At 35.6% G+C, this 20,475-nt stretch overlaps 1 protein-coding gene across 4 annotated transcripts in view; it reads right to left on the reverse strand.

The window, feature by feature from the left end:
• CUL2 (cullin 2) overlaps positions 1–20,475 on the reverse strand; it is a 136,879-nt gene that overhangs the window by 96,274 nt on the left and 20,130 nt on the right. For 2 of the 4 annotated variants that reach the window (XM_044678736.1, XM_044678737.1), the window contains exons 3-4: positions 6,496–6,598; positions 3,295–3,389 (exon numbers count right to left, since the gene is read on the reverse strand). In XM_044678736.1, coding sequence (XP_044534671.1) covers positions 3,295–3,389; positions 6,496–6,598 — 198 coding nt within the window. Of the gene's footprint in view, positions 1–3,294; positions 3,390–6,495; positions 6,599–20,475 lie in introns of those variants that run through there. The other 2 variants (XM_044678738.1, XM_044678739.1) reach the window with 2 other exon arrangements.

Consider the following 20,475-nt stretch of genomic DNA (forward strand, 5'->3'; position numbering starts at 1 on the left):
GAGATGCAGCAAACTCAAAGATTTAATTTCCCCCTTTGACATGTTCCCCTTTTTTGGCTTTCTTGCTTTAAAACAAATGAGGGGGAGATGTGGAGGTCCAAGTGGTTAAATCCCCCTGAACTCTCCCTCCTCTACTCTGTAAGTTCACAAAGAGGACACAGGTGCAGAGAAAAGAGCAAAGCAACTTTGAGAAAGATATGGAAAACAGAGAGAAATCAAGGGCAAATTCAGTAGCATCTTCATCAGCTGTACCTGACTCAGTACTCTGTACTGAGGTTTTTCTGGGCACTCCTGCCAAATTTTGGAGCAATGGCAGTGACAGACTCTGTTAAAAAATACCTCAGCTGAAGTTGAAAGGTTGGCTCAAGACACAACTCAGGCCATCTCCCAAACTACTAAGGCCATCTCTTACCTAAAGGAAGAGATTAACTCCTTAGCAAAAACTGCTTTACAAAATTAGCTGGCCCTTGACATGTTCACAGTCACATTAAGAGGCACATGTGCCTTCATTAATCAGTCTTGTTGTTCTTATGTAAATAGATCTGAAGAAATTATGACAAATATCCATGAGCTTCAAAGGATTTTAAATGACATACAAGTGGCTATACAGACTCATATGACTCTTAATGATAATTGGTGGAACCTCTCATGGCTACAAGGAATAGGTCTGTTTGCAGTTGTCATCATGTGGGCTCTTATAATTTTGGGGATTGTGGTACTTATTATAATGTGCATTAGTTTGTTGTACTACTGTTTTATAATAAGCTTTAACTTGGTGAAAAAATTATGTAGACTCACATTGTGGATCATGACCAAGTTAGATATGAAATAGCTTTGGACGGAGAAACCTGTGTTATGCCTGTTTGGCTGACACACTGACACATGGAATGGGAACTATGAATTCCTGATTTTTTATTATTTTTTTCTTTATATTTGCAATAGGATATTTAATTTTTTTCTTTCTTCTTATTTTTGTACTTGAGTACATGGAAGTATTAATGTTTTTGATTTTGAAGGATATGTTTACAATATCAATTAGCCCTAATACCAATGCATACCCAAAAACTTTGGAAACCTGCCACTGATTGTTAAGTATTATGTGACTTTTACTAATTGTGTCTGATGGGATCACAAAAGAGCCACTGCACAGTGCAAAGAAGCACAAGATCAAGGAGACTAACAATCCCTGTAGAACTGATGAGGATCTAAGCCAAGACAGAGGACTTGTTTTACAGTCCAAGGAAGCAGCTATTTGACAACTTCAAACACTGGAATTCCCTGTGCCAGATTCCTACAAGTACTTCTGTTTGGCTTTCATTTTGGCTCCCCTATCCCTAAGACAGAAGGTAAAATCAGACCAGGGAATCATACTTCCCTTTTACCTCAAAATCTAGTCCCTTCTCTTTTATAGTATGGCAATTTTCTGTAGTCCTGGCTGCCGATGGGTTAAGTGCAATATTGTTGCAATTGTCCTGTAGGCTTGTAGAACATTAATCACTTTAATTGGGCCTTGCTGATGATTCAAGGACCTGTTATGGGTTTATTCTTTTTTACTTGTAATTTTATACACATAAGATTTTGAGATACATTTTTTTTATCCAGAATTTAATTTTTTATATTCCATTGGGTTTTTGGGGGGTTTTGGTTTTCTTTTGAGAATTGATTCATATACCCCATAACTCAGCCATGTATCCTGGGGTGATTGTAGTGTTGGCCAACACCCTCCTCAGGGGAGATTGTATAATTATTCTAAAATCCAAGGTTTAAGACCTTTTAAAGCAATTTTAAAATCACCAACACCTTGAATCAAGAAAGCAGATATTTTGGAGAAGGTGCCATAAGGATACCTACAGAAACCACACACTACATCAAGAGATCTAGAATGAACTTTGGGATATAATGAACTGAACTGAAGGGAGTTGAACATATCATTTATTCTGAATATAAACTCTTATACCAAAGGGGAGTGCCCCTTAATTGGCATTGCATCAATAATTTTTATTTTCTTTCCCCATTTTCCCCAAATTGTTGTAATTCCCTCTAGGTAAAGTGCAATATTTTATATACCTCTAGTAAGAGAATCTTTAGATGTATAAGCTGATTATGTGAAATGATTCACTGGGGAGTTTAGTGATGTTAATCTCCCAAAGATTCCAAGTGGGGTGATTTTAATATGCTTGTCTCCCAATAGAATCTCATGGAGGATTGTTGGAAGCAAATTTCTCTCTCTCTCTCGTGCTGCCCTTTTTTAACATCATCTCTCAGTGACCTGGAGGTTAAATACCACTGAGTAAATTCAGGTATAGACAAGCCTCAGAGGAGGATGTTGAAGAATCAAGGAACCAACAAGACAGGAAACTGATTCCACAGGCACTGCCCCCTAGGTGATCCAGGGAAATTAAGAAACTATGATTGGTTCCTGAGGTGAGACATTTGAGAGTTAGTGGACAGAGAAAAGAGCTTATAAATGGAGACCAAGAGGTCTTTGAGGTCTTTGGCATGAGCATGGAGAGCAGAATGGACCTTTTTTGGAGTTCAGCTAGAGGCCCATAAATGGCAAACCATAGATTAGAAAGTTAAGTATCCTCTACTTCTCCTCTACCTTTCCCTCTCTTTACTACTAATACTTTGATTTAATAAAGTTATTAAATTACAAATAGCCTCATAATTTTAGATATTACAGATTGGAGGTTTTGATTTTAAAAGATTATTACAAAAATAAATAATATGGAAATAGGTTTTGAGTGATAAGATATGTATAATCCAGTGGAATTGCTTATCATCTCTAGGAGGGGGCTAGGAAGAGGGAAGTGAGAGAACATGAATCATGTAACCATGGAAAAATATTCTAAAAAAAATAAAGTTAAAAAAAATTTTTTTTAAAGTATAACCAACTCTCAATTATCAACAGTTCTGAAGGGAAACTTGGGTTAGGATTGTTTCCCAAACTTTATCAGGTCTGAAGCTTCATTTTATGATGTATAAAGGATCACCATACGGAGTGATGCCATTGCCCAACACTACTTGAAAAAAACAAAATTATTTTTCATGTGCAGGATTAATCCCTTTCTCATAGGTAAATTTCCCTACTATAAAATACTGATACCACCTACCTGGTCCAGGCCTCAAAAGGGCAAGCAAGACAGATCCAACTGAGAAAAGGTAAATTTCATGCTCTTCTACAGCAAATTATCTGTATCACTAATAAATAGTTATCAAGTAAAGCAAACCATCATCTTAAGCATTTGAATTTGTGCAATAATGTCTGGAGTCACAGTTTAAAAGTATATTTACCTGTATAAACAGTCCATATAGTCTGCCCCCTTGCTATATTCTTCCCAATACCTATGATACATAACCAATACTTGTTCTTCAGACTCCAGAACTCTCTAAAAGAAAAAAAAAGTCACTTTACAAGGAAAATGTAATTTTCATACAAATATTATTACTTAGTATTTGAATAGAATTCACTTCTATATTTGATATTCACAATCACACTGGGAAGTCAAGCAACTATCACTATCTCCATTGTACTATTAAGAAAACTGATTTCTAGAGTTGAAATGACTGGTCCAATGAATAAGTGGCAATGTGGGAACCAGAATCACAGGCTTCTGACTCCTAGTCCAGGACTTATTCTTTTCTCTTTTAATAGCATTTTTTAAAAATAAATCACCTTATCATTATAGCCTCTTTTTTGTAAAATATTTATACTTCACTTAAGTTTTTTGAGACTTCTTTATAAGTACTTGAAAAAACATATAAACTTTGATATGCCTCAAAAATTAGTGAAATGTTTTAAAGAAATTGAATTGAATAATTCCCAAAAGTCGATGTTGTCCCTAGGCTGGGATTTTTATTAATTTTTTTAAAAGTCAAAACTTTTTATGAATCAATTTGATATCACTATCTTACCAATTTGTATATACATAGGCCCTCATAAAAGCAAGTTGTACCTGTACATCATATAAAAATTATTATTTATAAATAGGAATATTTAGCTAAATTTTTAAATTAAAAATAAAGTTTCTTCATATTTATTTAATATCTACTTCCTAGAAAGGGAAAAATAAATTGAAAATCATGGTAACAGAAGTATAGAATGGGGGGTAAGAACTTGAATCTCTCTTAACAGGAAATTTCCAATCATTAATGCATACATTTTAATATTTTCACAACATTTTTATATAAAGATGTGAGAATAAGTAAATAAGAGTAACCTAGCTTTACTAACACCAAGTTAGTTGCCTGGATTAAGCTTTTTTCTCTTGAGTTGTCATTTCCTTAATGTTAATTTAAGTAAAAACTGAGGAGTCAGTCAAGGTAACAAAGACTATTCCATAAATTTCTAATATTAAATGAGTTCAGTCTTTATTTCAAGACTTTCTACTAAAACATTTCATTTCTAGAACTCAAAATGTTTCATCCTTTCACAATCAACACAAAGCCTAGCACATAGTGTGAGTTCAATAAATGCTTGCTAATACTAATGAACTCAAAAGAATGTTTTTCCTTTTTAAAAAGGGATTAACCTTTAAAAAGGGGAAAGTCCCTACTCATACAAAAATATTTACAGCAGCTTTTTGTGGTCGGAAAAAATTGGAAATTGAGGGGATGTCATTCAATTGGGAATGGCTGAACAAAATGTGATATAGGTTGATGATGAAATACTATTGTGCTATCAGAAATGATAAGCGGAATGATTTCAGAAAAAGCTAGAAAAATCTACACGTACTGATGCAGAGCAAAATAAACAAAACTAAGAGAACATTGTACACATTAATAGCAATATTGTACAACGACTGACTATGAAAGACAACTCCTCTCAGCAATACACAGATTTGGGACAGTTCTGAAGGCCTTATGACAGAAGCTATCCACTTCCAGAGAAAGAACTGTTGTTGTTACACATTAGTTTATTTACAATTTTATTTTGGGGTTTTGGTTCTGTATGAGTATTTTCTTACAAAAATGAGCAAAATGGAATATGTTTTGCATGATAACACATGTATAACCCAGACCAAACTGCTTAACTTCTCTGGAAAGGGGGAGAGAAGAGTGGAAAGCAGACAATTTGGATGTTATAAGATCAAAAAACATACTGAAAATTGTTTAACACGTAATTGGGAAAATAAAATATCTTTGAAAAATTTTTAAAAGGGATAAATTTATTGCTTTTAAAATCTCATAATTAATAATATACTCCTACAATGTGGAAAATATCCTTAATTGGAATCTTTTTGTAAAGCAACATCACATAACTAACCTTTATAAAAAAATGTATCTTCTCTTAAATTTCCACATTTCAATTTGTAAAACTGAGTAGCAATAAAATATGCTTGCTTGTCTAAATCTGTTATTGATACAAAATAGCCTTATTTTTCTTCCTTAAATTTCCCGAGTCAGATTAAGTAGGAAGTCCATAAATCATTGTGGAATTTCTAAATTTTAAACCTAATTTTTAATTAAAACAACCTGGAGGTCTAGTTTAAAGAAATAATCTATAATCTACAAATGGTAATCAAAAGCAAAATGAATTTTCTTTCAGATAAAAGGGACTTTAATCATGCTTGTTACCTTCTCATCTACAGTGACCAGGGCTGCTGGCTGCATTCAAATTGTGTTCTCATCAAGGGAACTAACCAGACAGCCAGAAAAAGTTTTAGGTGAGACAAGGAGTAGCCAACTTATTTAAGAATCACCAAAAAATAAAGGTGAGAATGAGTTAAAAAGTGTCAGATAAGAAAAACAAATTTGGTTCACAAATTAAATAAATATTTTATTCAGTTAACCTAATTCAGAGTTAAACAATGGAGCAAAGTGTTTAAGCTCAACTGAAGTGATGGGTACTACTCTACACTGGCTTTGGTTAAAGTGGGGTTTAGGAAAGAGAAGGATCTCACTGCTGTTTCTCTACAAGCAAATGTCAAAGAAGTCTTTTTGTTATTTCTTTCAACTCAGAAAGCAACCATGAACAGAAAAGGAATTATGTAAAAGAAATATAAAAGCTGATCATTTTTAAAGGGCAGGATAACAACTACTCACATTTATATAATACTTTAGGATTCAGAAAGTGTTTTCCTCACAAAAACTCTATGGGATAACATCATCCTCACTTCAGAGGGGAGAAAACTGAGGCTCTGGGAAGTTAAGTGTCTTACCTAGTCATGCACTTGATAATTGTCAGAGTCAGGCAATAATTCCCTAGTCTCCTGATTTCAAGTCCTTTAATCTCATCACTGCATCACAATGCTTCTAGAGGATATGGATGCTGAGTACTTTTTAAAATTAAATTTTGTATTACATAGTTCTACTGAAAATACCTTATGCCTTTGCTACTGGTACTACAATTTTCCATTTTATAAATTGATTTTACTCTTCAACCTCCTTTCCAACAATAATACATCTTGTTTTAAAAATATTCAGCAATTACTACACATGCAATCTTAATCTGGAAAGTAGTTATAAACATACACTAACATGCTACTTAATTACCTTGTGCAAATGTCGTACGTGATTTTCCAAAAAAATTTTAGTCTCTGTGTAAAGTCTTTCCCCAAGAGGTTCAGGATAGGCTACACATAAAGCATAGATGTCTCTAAATCTGTTGTCAAGGTTTTTCAATATTCATGACATTCATCTTTTTTTTTAAAAAGCAATCTTTGTCTAAAATTTCATATGTATAATAAATATAATGCATTTATACATTTAGCTTTTTCACTTATAAATGGAAATTTGAAACTTTTGCTTCTTAGGATTTATATACATGATTCTCACTGAAAAAATATAAAATATATTAGCCAACCTTATTAAAAGGAAACTATTTTAAGATTCACTCAAGGAAAGAGATACAAAAAAAATGAATTAGACAACAGGACTTGCCATAAAAAACCAGTGATACAGTAATGATAAGACATATACACTGATCAATTCAGGGAGTGACTAGTACCATTAGAGTCCCATTAATAGAGAACTACAGGGATTCAATGAAAGTAGATCTAATTTCCAGCTGGCATGTTGATAGGATTTCACCTTATCTTTGATGGTCAAATAAAAATCACTATAAACAAGTAAAGTGCAAATACAGAACTAGAATCAATCATCTTAGTTTCACTGGAATTATAAGCTGATAATGGGAATACAGCGATCCCTTACCTATCTGGGAATTATGTTCCAGACACCCCCCATGATAAGTGAAAGTCCATGAAGTAGCAGGAAAGCAAATAGACCAATGTCTGAGCCAATCAGCACCCAGGATACAGAACATAGCGCTGGTGAGGGGCATCCATGGGTCCCTAGCTGTTGGTTGAGTTAGTTCAACTCCCTGTATCCCAACCCACCTTGAAGATCATCTGTCTCAAGTCAGCTCGGCTTTCCCAAGTGGACAGAAGGGGTGGCCTGAGGCTGTGATGATAGGATTAACTCTCCCCTTGCCCATTTTTAGCTAAGCAAATCAAGAACTTAAAGTACCCCTACTTTACACTAAGTAAGAGAATTCACAAGTCATTTAGTAGAGAAAGCTCACATCTCCAAAGGCTACTGTCACCCCTCCTGGGCAGTGCAAATTAAAAGACTGCAATTGGTTCCCATAAAGTAGGGAAGGGAAGGGACGGGAAGTGATGTGGAAAAAGAACTATAAAAATTCCTGAACTTCTTGTCCAAGAGATTTCTCCTTTGGAGTTCATCTTTGGACACTCTGTGTCAGTGGGTTGGACTGAAGGAAAATTTCTTTCCCTGGATCCTGCATCAGCTTGCTGGGTGAGTAGTTGGCCTTCCTTTCCTGGCTTTCAGAGAGATTGGTTCAAGAGATTCCTGCCTTGCCTTTGGAGGAGGCATAATTGGTGGAACTCTGGCTGAAGCCTAGCTGAAGACACAGCCAGGACTCCTGGCTTAAGAGACTACCATGACTCCATGTGGAGATTGGGACTTGAGAGCCCTTGCTGGGTGGTGAGTTGGACTTCTTTGGACAGAAATTATAGGGTATCTAGCTAGGCAATACTTTCTACTTCCTTCCTACATTTCTCTCTTTTACTATATCTCTATTAAACTAAACTATTAAGAGCAGTTAACAGACTCAACTTAAGAGTGAAATTTTTTAAATTGGCGACCACACTGTTACTTTAGAACTTTCATATTAGCATAAAAACTCAAATTTAAATTCTTATAAGGCCAAAGGAACAGAATTGGCCAGCTGCCCAGCATGAAAGGGGCATTCAGGGCAGCCAAGCCTCTCCATCTCCTAGCTAGCTGGGCACGACAGAGAAGTGTCCCTCTGTCCCTGGGCCCCACTTCTGGGGTCCCGCCCAGCATCCCCACTGTCTTCAGAAGTGTCCTATCGATGTTTTGCATGGGTCTTTGAGAACTCTTTGGCTTCTGCTCCCACCACCCTGCTCTGGCCAGCTCTCTCCTCTTCTTTCGGTGACTCCCCTATGCTCTCTTGGCCCTGCCCCTCCCAACTTCCCATCCCCACCAGGCTTCTCTGCTCCCAATACTCCTGCTCACCCACATTCTGGTCTAGTCCTCCCTCCACCAGGCTCCCACCCAGCACCTCTGAGCTCATCCCCATCCCAGAGGTTTGGAGAGAAAGATGTTCTCCCTTCTTAGCCCTCCTGTATCCCCGGGTCCTGTTACTCAGTCCTGCTTTCCAAAGCACCTTGCCTGGACTCAGCTGCTCTCTTGGTTGGACGGTGGGTAGTGGGAAAGTTGTTGTTGGATTTTTCATCCAATAAACTGGTGGTTTCTTACAAAAAAAAAAAACAAAAACAAAAAAAACCCCGAGATATAGTGAAAATTCCACAACAGAATTAAATATATATATATTTTTTAAAACCTGAGATACAGTGAAGCCATGATAAATGAACTGTAATATAGCAAGGGATGAATATATAATGTTCAAATCCATGATGGAAAAATTAAAAAAAAAATAAGTTTAAACTAGAAATTCACCAAGGAAACGTAAACTACTTAAATCAACAAAAGAAAACAGAGTAAACATCTAGTATTCAAAAGGAATTAGTAACATGATTATACAATTTTTTTAATCTTATTTTTTCCCTACCTGTTTTGTCCAGGCTACAAGTGCAACAGCTACTCTCAGGCCTGAAAAAAAATCTTTAGACTAAACAAGACCCTAAAAGGTCATCTACTATTTCCCATATTGAATCAACATCTTACACTATTGCAAATCCAGAATACAAGGCTTGGATGGCATCTCAAGAGGCCATCCAGTCCAACCAGTAATTAAATAATAACCCACCTTACATCCTCAAACAGCTGGCCATCTAAACTCTACATGAAGGTCTCTAATGAGGAATCATCTCATTAAGCAAACCATTTTACTTGTGACAGTTCTAATTATTAGAAAATTTTCTTACCAAAAGTCTAAATCTATTTCCATTTCAATGATCCAAATTCTGCCTTCTGGAGCATAAATTCAATCCCTGTTCAAATATTTCAAGTTAACTATCATGCTACCCCTCAGTTTTCTTTTCTCCCAGTTACATATACTAGGTTCTTTCCAACAACATTCATATGGCATGATCTACAATCCTCTCACCATTCCACATGTTCTCTTCTGGGTATCTTGTCAGGTTGTCAATTCTCTTTCCAAAATTAATCACCTAAAACTGATCAGATCAACACAGAGAACAAAAATACTATAAGCTCTCTTATTCTAGCCACTCTTAAGATAGCAATCTAAGATAGCATTAGTTTTGGGCGATTCTATGTCATACTGTATACTTATATTGAGCTTGCAATACACTAAAATCTCAAGACTTTTTCCAAATGAACTGTTGTGTGAACCACTTCCAACTAGTCTATATTTGTGAAGTTAATTTTTCAAATCTTAAATGTAGAAACTGATTCTTATCTCTATTAAATTTCATCTTATTTAATTCAGCATTAGGGTTCCTTGATCTTTATAGACACTGATTTATCCAATATGTGAACTACTCTTCTTAGCTTCACTTGAAGAGCAAATTCCTTGGATAATCCAATAGAAATTCCCCTCAAGGAGGACATTTACTGATTTTTCCATTTTATGATAAATGTATATGACTTTAAATACTCTCCTTCCCAACAGTTCCTTTTTTTAAAAAAATCATCAATAATAAGCCCTATGATTTGTAATGAAAAACTTCATTTTGGAAAGTAACCGCAAAACACATATATGCCATCGATATACTACTTAATTATTTAAATGTTTATGGTATGTTTCACCCTTTTGTCATATCTGTCCTTTGGGCTTAGTCATTCAACCAACTCTAGAATCACCCAATGGTACCATAATTAAGATTACATCTTTCCACTTCATCTGGAAGATAGCATAAAAGATTCTCACAAAGGTTTGTTTGTTTTTTAAATCTAAGTATATTATATCTATAATATTCCCCTAATTTCTGTATCAAAAAAGAAAATGACATTAGTTTAGCATGATCTTTCCTTGATGAAGCCACAGTGGTTTTTCAGTATGTTGCCCCTTATGAAAGGAAGTACTTCCTTCTCTTTTAAAAAACTAACATTTGTCCTTTTAATAAAAGTCTACTAGGAATTGAAGAATCTATCCAATTTAAAACTCATTCATGTATTGCTTCACTGTAACATACTGATCAGAAGAATTCAGAAACATGGGAATAATTGTAAGAACTACTAAGAGTGAAGCAAGTAGAACTAGGAGGAAAATGTGCACAATGATTACATTAAAATAAACAGAAAAAATAAAAACAAAATAATCCTATGCACTTATGTTGGCCAAGTCTAGTCCTGGAGTAGAGTGGAGAAAAAGTATCCCCTTCATTTCAAAGGTTAGAGACAATGACAGGCACAGAATTGTGAAAATATTATTAAACACAGTTAATGTGTTGGTTGGTTTTACTACAATTTTAAAATTTTCTTGGGACAGCTGGGTGGCTCAGTGGATTGAGAGTCAGACCTAGAGAGAGGAGGTCCTAGGTTTAAATCTGGCCTCAGATACTTCCTAGATATGTAACTCTGGGCAAGTCACTTAACTCCCATTGCCTAGTCCTTACTACTCTTCTGCTTTGGAACCAATACACAGTACTGATTCTAAGATGGAAGGTAAGGGTTAAAAAAAAACAACTTTATTTATATGAGATGACTCAGTGAGAACAGAAAGCGTATATTCTAAAATCAAAGTAATGTGACTATGAAAATAATTATACTGAAATGAAATTACTATCTTGAAATGAAAATAAAATAATAAAATATGAAAATGTACACAAAAAATAAAGTGCATCCATGAAAACATTCTATATATTTTACCAAATGTTCAATTCACTTGACAAGAGTATATTATGATATCTAGCCTGTATGGCTTATTAGGACAATATCTTATAAGTAATCATCAATCATACTAGAGAGGCCCTGAATTTCAGGAATTGATAAATTCAGCACAAAGCAATCTACCAACATGAAGAAGCTTACACACTATAAAAAATTCTTCTATTTGAACTATGCCCAGGCCATCCTCCGTAACAATGACAATCAATGCTGGTAAGCATATATGCCTTTTCTAGGCCTTACTTGATGTGAGTAATCAGGGCACCAATAAATGAAGTTCTCTCTGTGACTGAATTTATCTAGGAATTTTGTCTGAACTTGACATGTGCAAAAAGGACTCGTTGTTGGAAAGTTTTCTAGACTACCTTTTGCTTAACCAAATCAATTTGAAAGGGGGAAGTAATCAAGAGATAACCAAAGCAAGATATTCTTTCTCTTTTAGTCAAGTATGATTGTGTGAACTGCTACAGGCCATGGTTTCTGTTATACTCTCAAATCTTCATTAAACATATCCTCAATACATGCATAGATCACATGTCAACAAGTGTTTACTAAGTGTTTACTATGTGCTATATACTATACTACACTATGGAAATATAAAGAAAAGCAAAAACAGTCCAAGCCTCCCAAGGAACTCATATTCTGAGAGACACAACATGCAAATAACTAGATATATACAAATTATGGAAGGTATTATCAGAATGGAAGGATTAATAGCTATAAAAACCAAGAAAGGCTTTTTTTAAAGAAAGAAGAATTTTAGCTGAGTTTTTATGGAAGTCAGGAAAGTTAAGAGGTGGAAGTGAAGAAATAGAATATGCCTAGTATGGGAAACAGTTAGTGAAAAGGCAGGTTTAGAGATGAAGTGTCATTGCAAGGAACAATAAATATGCCAGTGTGGCTGGAATGTAATCAACATGGAAAGGATCAAAGTATAATGAGACCGGGAAAAAAGAAGATCAAGTTATGAAAAGCTTTAAATGTCAGGGAACTTTAAATTTGATCCTGAGGGTAATAGGAAGTCAATGGAGTTTATTAAAGGGGAGGATGATGGTGGTAGGGGGAGTGGTAATAGGTAGACCTATGTCTTAAAAAAAAGAAAAAAACTTTGGGAACAGTATGAAGAATGGAATGGAATGTGGAGAGACTTGGAACAGGAAGGCCATTTAGATTATGGTACTGTCCAGGTGAGAGGTAGTAGTTGTACTGAGTGGAGAGATGTAAAAAGGGGGAACTGTAAATATAGAAATAAGATTTGGAAATGGACTGGATATATGGGATGAAAGTGAGTTCAGGAAGACATTGGTGTTAGAAGACTGGGTGATTGGGAGGATGGTAATATCCTCAAAAGTAATGAAAAAAAAATCTATGCAAAGCCTAGGAGTAGTTTTGTTATGTATCATGATCTTAGCAAAAAACTGGAAAGAGAGGAAGAGAGAAATATGCTAGAGGGAAGGCTGTCTTACATACATAATTAAAGTGAGCACAGAGTGGCTTCCATTTGAACTTCACTCCCATCTGAACTGGTCAAAAGAGGGAAAAATAAAACATGGGCCTTATTTTTCTTTTGTTCTCAACTGGGAGGGGAATGAGGAGGGAGAAAAGGTAGATTGGGGAAAAAACCTTGTTAAAAAAACTCATTCTGCTTTTGACATGCTTAAATACCTACACAATATCCAGTTTGAGATGTCCAAAAGTCAAGTGGTAGTGTAGCTCAGGAGACCAGGGATGGATATGTAGATATTAGGAATTATCTACACAAAGATGATAATTATATCCATAGAAGTTGATGAGATCACCAAGTGAAATAGCATAGAGTTAAAATTGAAGAATGTCCAGGTCAGATCCTTTGGAGTATACTCATGGTTAGTGAGCATGCCCTAAATGAAGAACCTGCAAAGGAGATTGAAAAAAAGCAGACAGGTAGAAGGTAAATCAAAAGAACCGTCATAAAAACTCAGAAAGGAAAAAGAATCCAGAATGAAATGGTGATCAACAGTGTCAAATGCTTCAAAGAGTCAAGTAAGATAAAGACTCAGAAAAGGTCATTAAATCTGACCCTTAAGAGATTATAGTTTGGTTGTAGTTTCAGTTAAATAAAAAGACTAGAAATTATACCATGCAGAGGTTAGAAAGAAATAAGAGGAAAGAGTGGAAATACTAAGTGTAAACAACTCTCAAGAAATTTAGTCAAAAAGGAGAGAGGAGATATAAGACAATAGCTAAAGGAAACAGCAGGATTATATCAGGCTTTGACTGGGCATGAATGGGGATGGGGGGAAGGGGAGAGGGGAGCAATGTGCTGGGGAAAACAAAAGTAGATGGGATGAAAGGTATATCTAGAGAGGTTTGCCTTAGCAAGCAGGGTCTTCTTTCCATTCAAGACAGAAAATAAGGAGATAATGGGAAAAGATCCTTGAACAAAGTGAGATGAGAAGGTACATATTGCATTAAAAAGCCTCCATTTATGTTCATGGATATATGAGTCAAGGTCTTCAACTATGAGGTGAGGAGAAGGAGGGGAGAAGAGGAAGATGTTTCATAAGAGAGGGATGAGATGTGCAGCCACTATGGAAAGTAGGAGAGCAATTCCAATTAAGGATGAGTATGACTGCCTTGTTGCACTGAGAGCCCAAGGGAAATTAGCTAACAAAAATAGTGTAGTGACTCCAGTCAGTGCAGTTTCTTGATTCCGACTAGCTCAGTTTAGCAACATGTAAAAAGGAGGAAGGGGAATATAGGGGGAATTATCATGAGCTAAAGTTTGACAAATGTGATCAGTGACATAAGTAGGGGACGAGATTCAAGAAAAGAGTACTGTACATCTGAGTTAGTTCACTAAATGGTTAGATAAGCAAAAGAGTAAAATATAGTCAATGTGTAGGGCTGGGGCAGACAAGAGGTGGGAACTGAGAAAAATTAAATGTGAGAGAATGGAGGTCATGCTAAGCCTAAGTACATAACAGGGCAAAAGATAGAAAGATAATTCTCATAAAAATCTTATAAGAAATGAGAAATTAGGTATATGAGGTAGGTGTTAAAATATATTCCTGATCAGGGCAGCAAGATAATACAGTAGATAGAGCACCAGGCCTAGAGTAGAGAAGTACCTGGGTTCAAATCTACTTGAAACATTTCCTAGCTGTGTGATTCTCACCAAGTCACCTAACTTCAATTACCTAGCCCATACTGCTCTTCTTACTTAGTACTGTTTCTAAGACAGAAGGAAAAGGCTTTAAAAAAAAATTTCCCCTGGCGACCACCTTTTAATATATATGACCAAAAAACCTTTTTCCCCCTTACAGTAATTAGTCTGGTCCAGTCAACTTTCTTGACTTGGTCTTCCACAATGCCATTTCTAATTCCTTTAAAAATCAATGGACATAGCCTCAGACACTTCCCAGCTGTGTGACCCTGGGCAAGTCACTTGACCCCCATTGCCCACCCTTACCACTCTTCCACCAAGGAGCCAATACACAGAAGTTAAGGGTTTAAAATTAAAAAAAAAAAAATCAATGGACACAGGCCTAGAGACAGGAGGTCCTAGGTTCAAATCCAGCCTCAGACACTTCCCAGATGTGTGACCCTGGGCAAGTCACTTGACCCCCATTGCCTACTCTTACCAATCTTCCACCTATAAGTCAATACACAGAAAGTTAAGGGTTTAAAATTAAAAAAAAAAAAAATCAATGGACACCTACTGTTTCTAGTTCTTTGCTAACAGAAGTGCCACTATAAATATTTTTGTGTATACAGAGCCCATCTTTTTCTCAGTGAGCTGAATGGGCTGCATGCCTAGCAGTGGAATCTCTAAATCACTTTGTCACTTTCATCATATAATTCCAAACTGCTTAGCATAAATGTGAGACCAGTTGACACCAAGGCCATCTACAATAAATGACTTTACTTCTCACTTTCTTTTTAATTCTATGCAGTCTGGATTCTGATGTCATCATTCAACCAAAACTAGTCTAAGGTTGAAAGTTATCTCTTTCTAAACTATAAATTTAATGCCTTGTCTTAATCTTCATCCCTGACTTCTCTGCAGCTTCTGACACTGTCCATTGGCCTCTTCTTGCTACTCCTATTTTCATGATACTGCTCTCTCTTGGTTTTCCTCCTTCCTCTCTGGCTTCCTCTTCTTGGTCTCCTTTCGTGGATATTCATCCATATCAAACCTACTAATCATAGATGTCTCCTGTGGTTCTGAGCTTGGTCCTTTTCTCCCTCTATACTATTTTGCTTGGATGATCTCATTAGTTTTCATGGATTTAATTATTATCTCTATGCTAATGATTCCCATATCTACTTATCTAGTACTAATTTCTCTGCTAACCTCCACTTTTGCATCTGCAATGTGCCTTTTGGACATCTTGAACTAGACATCTTAAATTCAATATGTCCAAAACTGAATTCATGTATCTTCATCCTACCTCCAGCCCCTGGCTCTTCTTAATTTTTCTATTTAATGTTATTTGTACCAATAAGCTAGTAAGTTCATAACCTAGGTATTTTCCTCATTTTCCCCACTACCCTCCAATATCCAAACTGTTCTAAAGTCTGGTAAATTTCACCTTCATAATATCTTGTATGTGTTCTGTTCTTTCCCTGACACCATTTGAAGGGAAGAAACTGTCACCTTCCTCCAGCCCTACCACAATACCTCACAGTTTGGTCTCCCAACCTCATGTCTCTCCTCTATGTCAGACCATCCTCCACTCAGCAGTCCAATTGATCTTCCTAAAATACACATCTGATCATTTCATTTCTCTAGTAGTAGTAGCCTATCACCTCCAGAATCAAACATAAACTCTTTCAGTTGGTTTTCAAAGCCCTTTATAACCTAGACACTTCCTACATATTGAGATTTCTTATAGCTTACTCCCCTGAGATATCATTTGTAATATGACACTTGCATCTTTGCTGTCCCTCTCACATGATATGACATCTCCCAAATCTTCATTTTCACTGACTATCCTTTATGCCTGGAATTCTTTTCCTCCTTACTTCCCTGTTTTTTTTTTCATTAGTTTACTCATACATTCATACTGCTTCTAATTCTAAATAATGTGTTAGTGAAACTTGGGGATAGTCATTCTGAAAGCAAATTGAAATGAAGGCAGAAAACTACATAGAAAAAAGAGCAATAGTTAGAATCAACCTAAAAACATCAAAATAATATATCTTCTAACTTGCCTTAGACCAAACAAAAAAAAAGGAACTTTACACCCAATGTAATGAATATAAAAAGTAAACCCCTAGTCATTTAGGGGTGGGAGGATGGGCCACTGGATCCAGATTGTCATGAAAGTTCTATATGCTATTAAATTGTCACTATTACTTATAGCGACTGTTGTGTATCCTATACTTATCCATGTATTATTATATCACCCCAAATGGAATGGTATCCTTGAGGATAGGGACTATCTCACTTTTTATTTTTATCCCTAATACCTACAAGACATGCTGAAACATAAGTTACTGAATAACAAATATAAATGTTCCAATAGCCATAGAGTATATAAGTCATGTAACTTGAGATGACAAAAGACATTTCATTCAAAGAAAGCCCTAAAGCTTAATTCAAGTTGGTTAATGCTTTGAATAGAGTAACATCTAATTCAAACTACTCTCTCGTACAAGACCTTAATATCAGAATCCACAGTATCTCAAATTTATCGAATTGTTTTCAGTACCTCAATTCTTATTAAATTGGATAAGTATCTATTAAATAAAACACTCTCAGCTACCCTTCAAAGACTACCTGAATCCATGAAGACTGCAACCATTCTATAATTTAGCAATTAGGCATTCATAAACAAATGTTGAATAAGGGCGAGCTTAATATGATGGGCACAGGCTCTGGGAATATGACAAGAGAAATGATACTTGCCCTTAGGGAAAAACAACTTTTACAGAGAAATAAATATAATATATACACAAAGGAGATACATAATATTTTCTGTAGTATGTATATGTGAGGGTGGGGCTTCCTTCAGGAAGTGTCCCTTCAATTAAGTTATGAAGGAAGGCAGGAATCTTTAGAGGTCAGAGCAGAGAGCCAGAGTATTCCAGGAGAAGAAGATGGCATGTGCAAAGAAAGACACAGCAATAGGAGATGAAATGTCATCCAGAAGAAGAGCAAATGGATTTATGTGATGGAAGGAAAGTAGAGCCATAGAGCACAAGCTAGGAGCCTGCAAAGGTCTACTCTATAGCCAGAATCATGTAGGGATTTAAAGGCCCCTACTAAGAAAAGGCATTTGAGAAGTGGGGAAGAGTTACTCAAACTTCCCAAGCAGTGGAGAACTATGGTCAGAACTCATATTGTGGCTGACCCTGCTATGTGGCAAGGCTTGTACTAACCTACAAACCCACCACCTGACACACAGCTTTTCTTTTTATTGTTCTTCCTTCTTAAAAAAAAACTTTCTACTCATGACTTAAAACCTTTTTGGCTTAAAAGAATATAGCAAAGTTTATTCTCTACTGACAGTCTTTAAGAAAGGAGGTTCAAAGCCACTCTGTGAATCAGCCCCTGGATTAGAGGGGTTTGGGATGTTAATCTGTAAACGACAAAGGATAAAGCCTTTCTCTCAGAAGTCTTGGCTAAAGTGGTAAGAAACCAACAAATGCAGGACAGTATGTGTGTTTAAGTGCCCTTCCTCACAGGAGATCCTAGGAGTATTCCTGATGGCTCCACCTTTCTTTTTTTCCAACCATTATACTTCTTGGCCTCTCTGCAGCCTCTCTTCTCTAAACAATACTTTATCTTCCCTCTCCTCCTACCCCTCTAAAGGAATTTTCCAAGTCTCCTTTGCTGGATCTTTAGCCAGATCACAACCTCTACTTGCCTCCCAGTTTCAATTATCTTTATGCTGATGAGTCTCAGATCTATTTTTAAGAACCTAAAGGCTTCCTAACCTATAGATTTAAATCTCAGATTGGATGTCTTCTAAACCCCTTAACTCAATATTTCCAAAACGGAACCCATCTTTCCTCTCAAATACCTTCTTTCTGAATTTCTCTATTATTATTGAAGATAATATCCAGGCTCACAAGTATGTTCCATCCTTGATTCCTCCCTCTCTATCAATGCTCCACTGCCAATCTGTTACTAAGTCCTGTAAATTTTACTTTTAAAATACCTCTCATAAAGAGAACTTGATCACATCTCAGTTATAATCATTTGCTGTCACCAACAATTTAGAAAGTTAAGAAGATATGTGCCTCTATTCTTTGCTTTTCTTTCAATCAATTCTCTTTTTATTCCTCTTTTTTTCCCCTTTGCCATTCTTCTATTATTTTCTTTTGTATAATTTTAATCAAGTAGTTCTCTTTCAAAAAGCCTAGTCCAGTTTTCCCAGATACAATCTTACCTAACTCCTCAAACAAATTTGTCCCAAGAGACAAGAAAGTATTGAGAGGAGGAAGGAGACATCCAGCTTTGTGAACAGTAATTAAAGGAGCTGAGAAAAAAAAAATCTCATAGAGCAATACAGAGTCTATTTCCACAACAGTCCAAGCGCCTCAAGGATAAAGTTTGTAATGCTTCAATAAATATTTAATTATAAATATAATATTAATGTGTCTCCCTTTTTGTCTTAATTAAGCTTTCAAATAAAGGATAAAGAGCTGACTCAGAGTCAGTAAAACCTGAGTGTGAATTCTACCTCAGATACATATGAACTATGTAACACTGAGCAGTCACTCAACCTCTCAGAGTCTTAAGTTTATCATTTATAAAATGAGAATAATCATAGCACCAACTTCACAAGGGAGAGAAACAAATGAAATAACGTATATAAAGTACATTGAAAACCTTAAAATACTATTTAGATGAGTTATTATTATCATTACTAAGTGTTTTATAGTAAATATTATACCGGATTCTCAAATCAACACTCCGGTTAGGAATTACTAACTTCATTTCATAAAGAGAGAAAAATGGGTTAGATTGGTAAAATGGCTTCCCAGTCAAAAATAGTGAAACCAGGTCTTCTGATACTCTGTCTAATTTACTTTCCACTATACTTATATTCTTCATTTTCATAGATTTCAAATGAAATAATCCGAGAATTTCACTTAGAAGGGACCTGAAAGGCCACCTAGTCCAATTCATATCTAAGACAGAATACTCCTTTATAATGTTCCTAAAAAAATAGACATTCTGCCTTTACTGAAGGTCTCAAATGCAGGTAAACCCCCTACTTCTCAAGAAACCCATTGTACTCTGAATGGCTCTGTCATTAGATTTCTCCTTATATCAGATATAAATTTGCCTTTTTCAATTTCTAACCCTTAATGTTTGTTCTGGTATCTGGAATCAAGGAGAACAAGTCTAATTCCCTTCAAAAACCTTTTATATACTTTAAAACAGCTATCATATCCTCCCCTGGTCTTCTTTTCCCCTGTTTAAGTGTCTCTACCCAAATTTTTAAGGTATAATTTTTTTTTAAACTCTTACCTTCTGTCTTGGAATGGGGGTTAAGTGACTTGCCAAGAGTCACACAGCTAGGACTTGTCTGAGGCCAGATTTGAATCCAGGACCTCCCATCTCAGGGCTTGACTCTCAATTCACTAAGCCACCTGACTGCCCCCTTCCACACATCTTAACCTGAGATTTCATAAGTATTTTTTCCGCGGCCACAAAATATGGTTGACTCACTGGGTATACTCGAATCCTTTTCAAATGTACAGAAATGTAACTACATCTCCACAATCTTATACCTTTATAGTTGGTATTTTTTTTAAACTTCAAGCTTACTTATCCATATTAAATTTCATTTTTTAAAGATGGGCCCAATGTTTTAATATACCTAACTGTACCATCATCTGTTACACATTGGTTTATCTTGTCTAACAAAACAGAATAATAGACTACAAAATATTTTGCTAAGTTCTTGGTAAATGAAAATATTCTCCAAAATTATTAGTCAATTAATCTTGGTTTTTTTTTTCATGATGAATTCATGATATAAAGATAAAACTGCTTTGAATAAAATATAAATTACAAATATTACTACATTTTAATATATAGTCAAAACTTTTTTCATTCTTTGGAATAATGAGAAAAGGCTACTGAGAAAAGGAAATATATTTCAGGATAGGCACTTTTCAGTCCATTAATGATTACTGTGGTTAAATTTGCTAACCAATAGAGCAAACAATCCC

The sequence above is a fragment of the Gracilinanus agilis genome, chromosome 5 (assembly GCF_016433145.1).
Source record: "Gracilinanus agilis isolate LMUSP501 chromosome 5, AgileGrace, whole genome shotgun sequence".
NCBI classification, from domain to species: Eukaryota; Metazoa; Chordata; class Mammalia; order Didelphimorphia; family Didelphidae; genus Gracilinanus; species Gracilinanus agilis.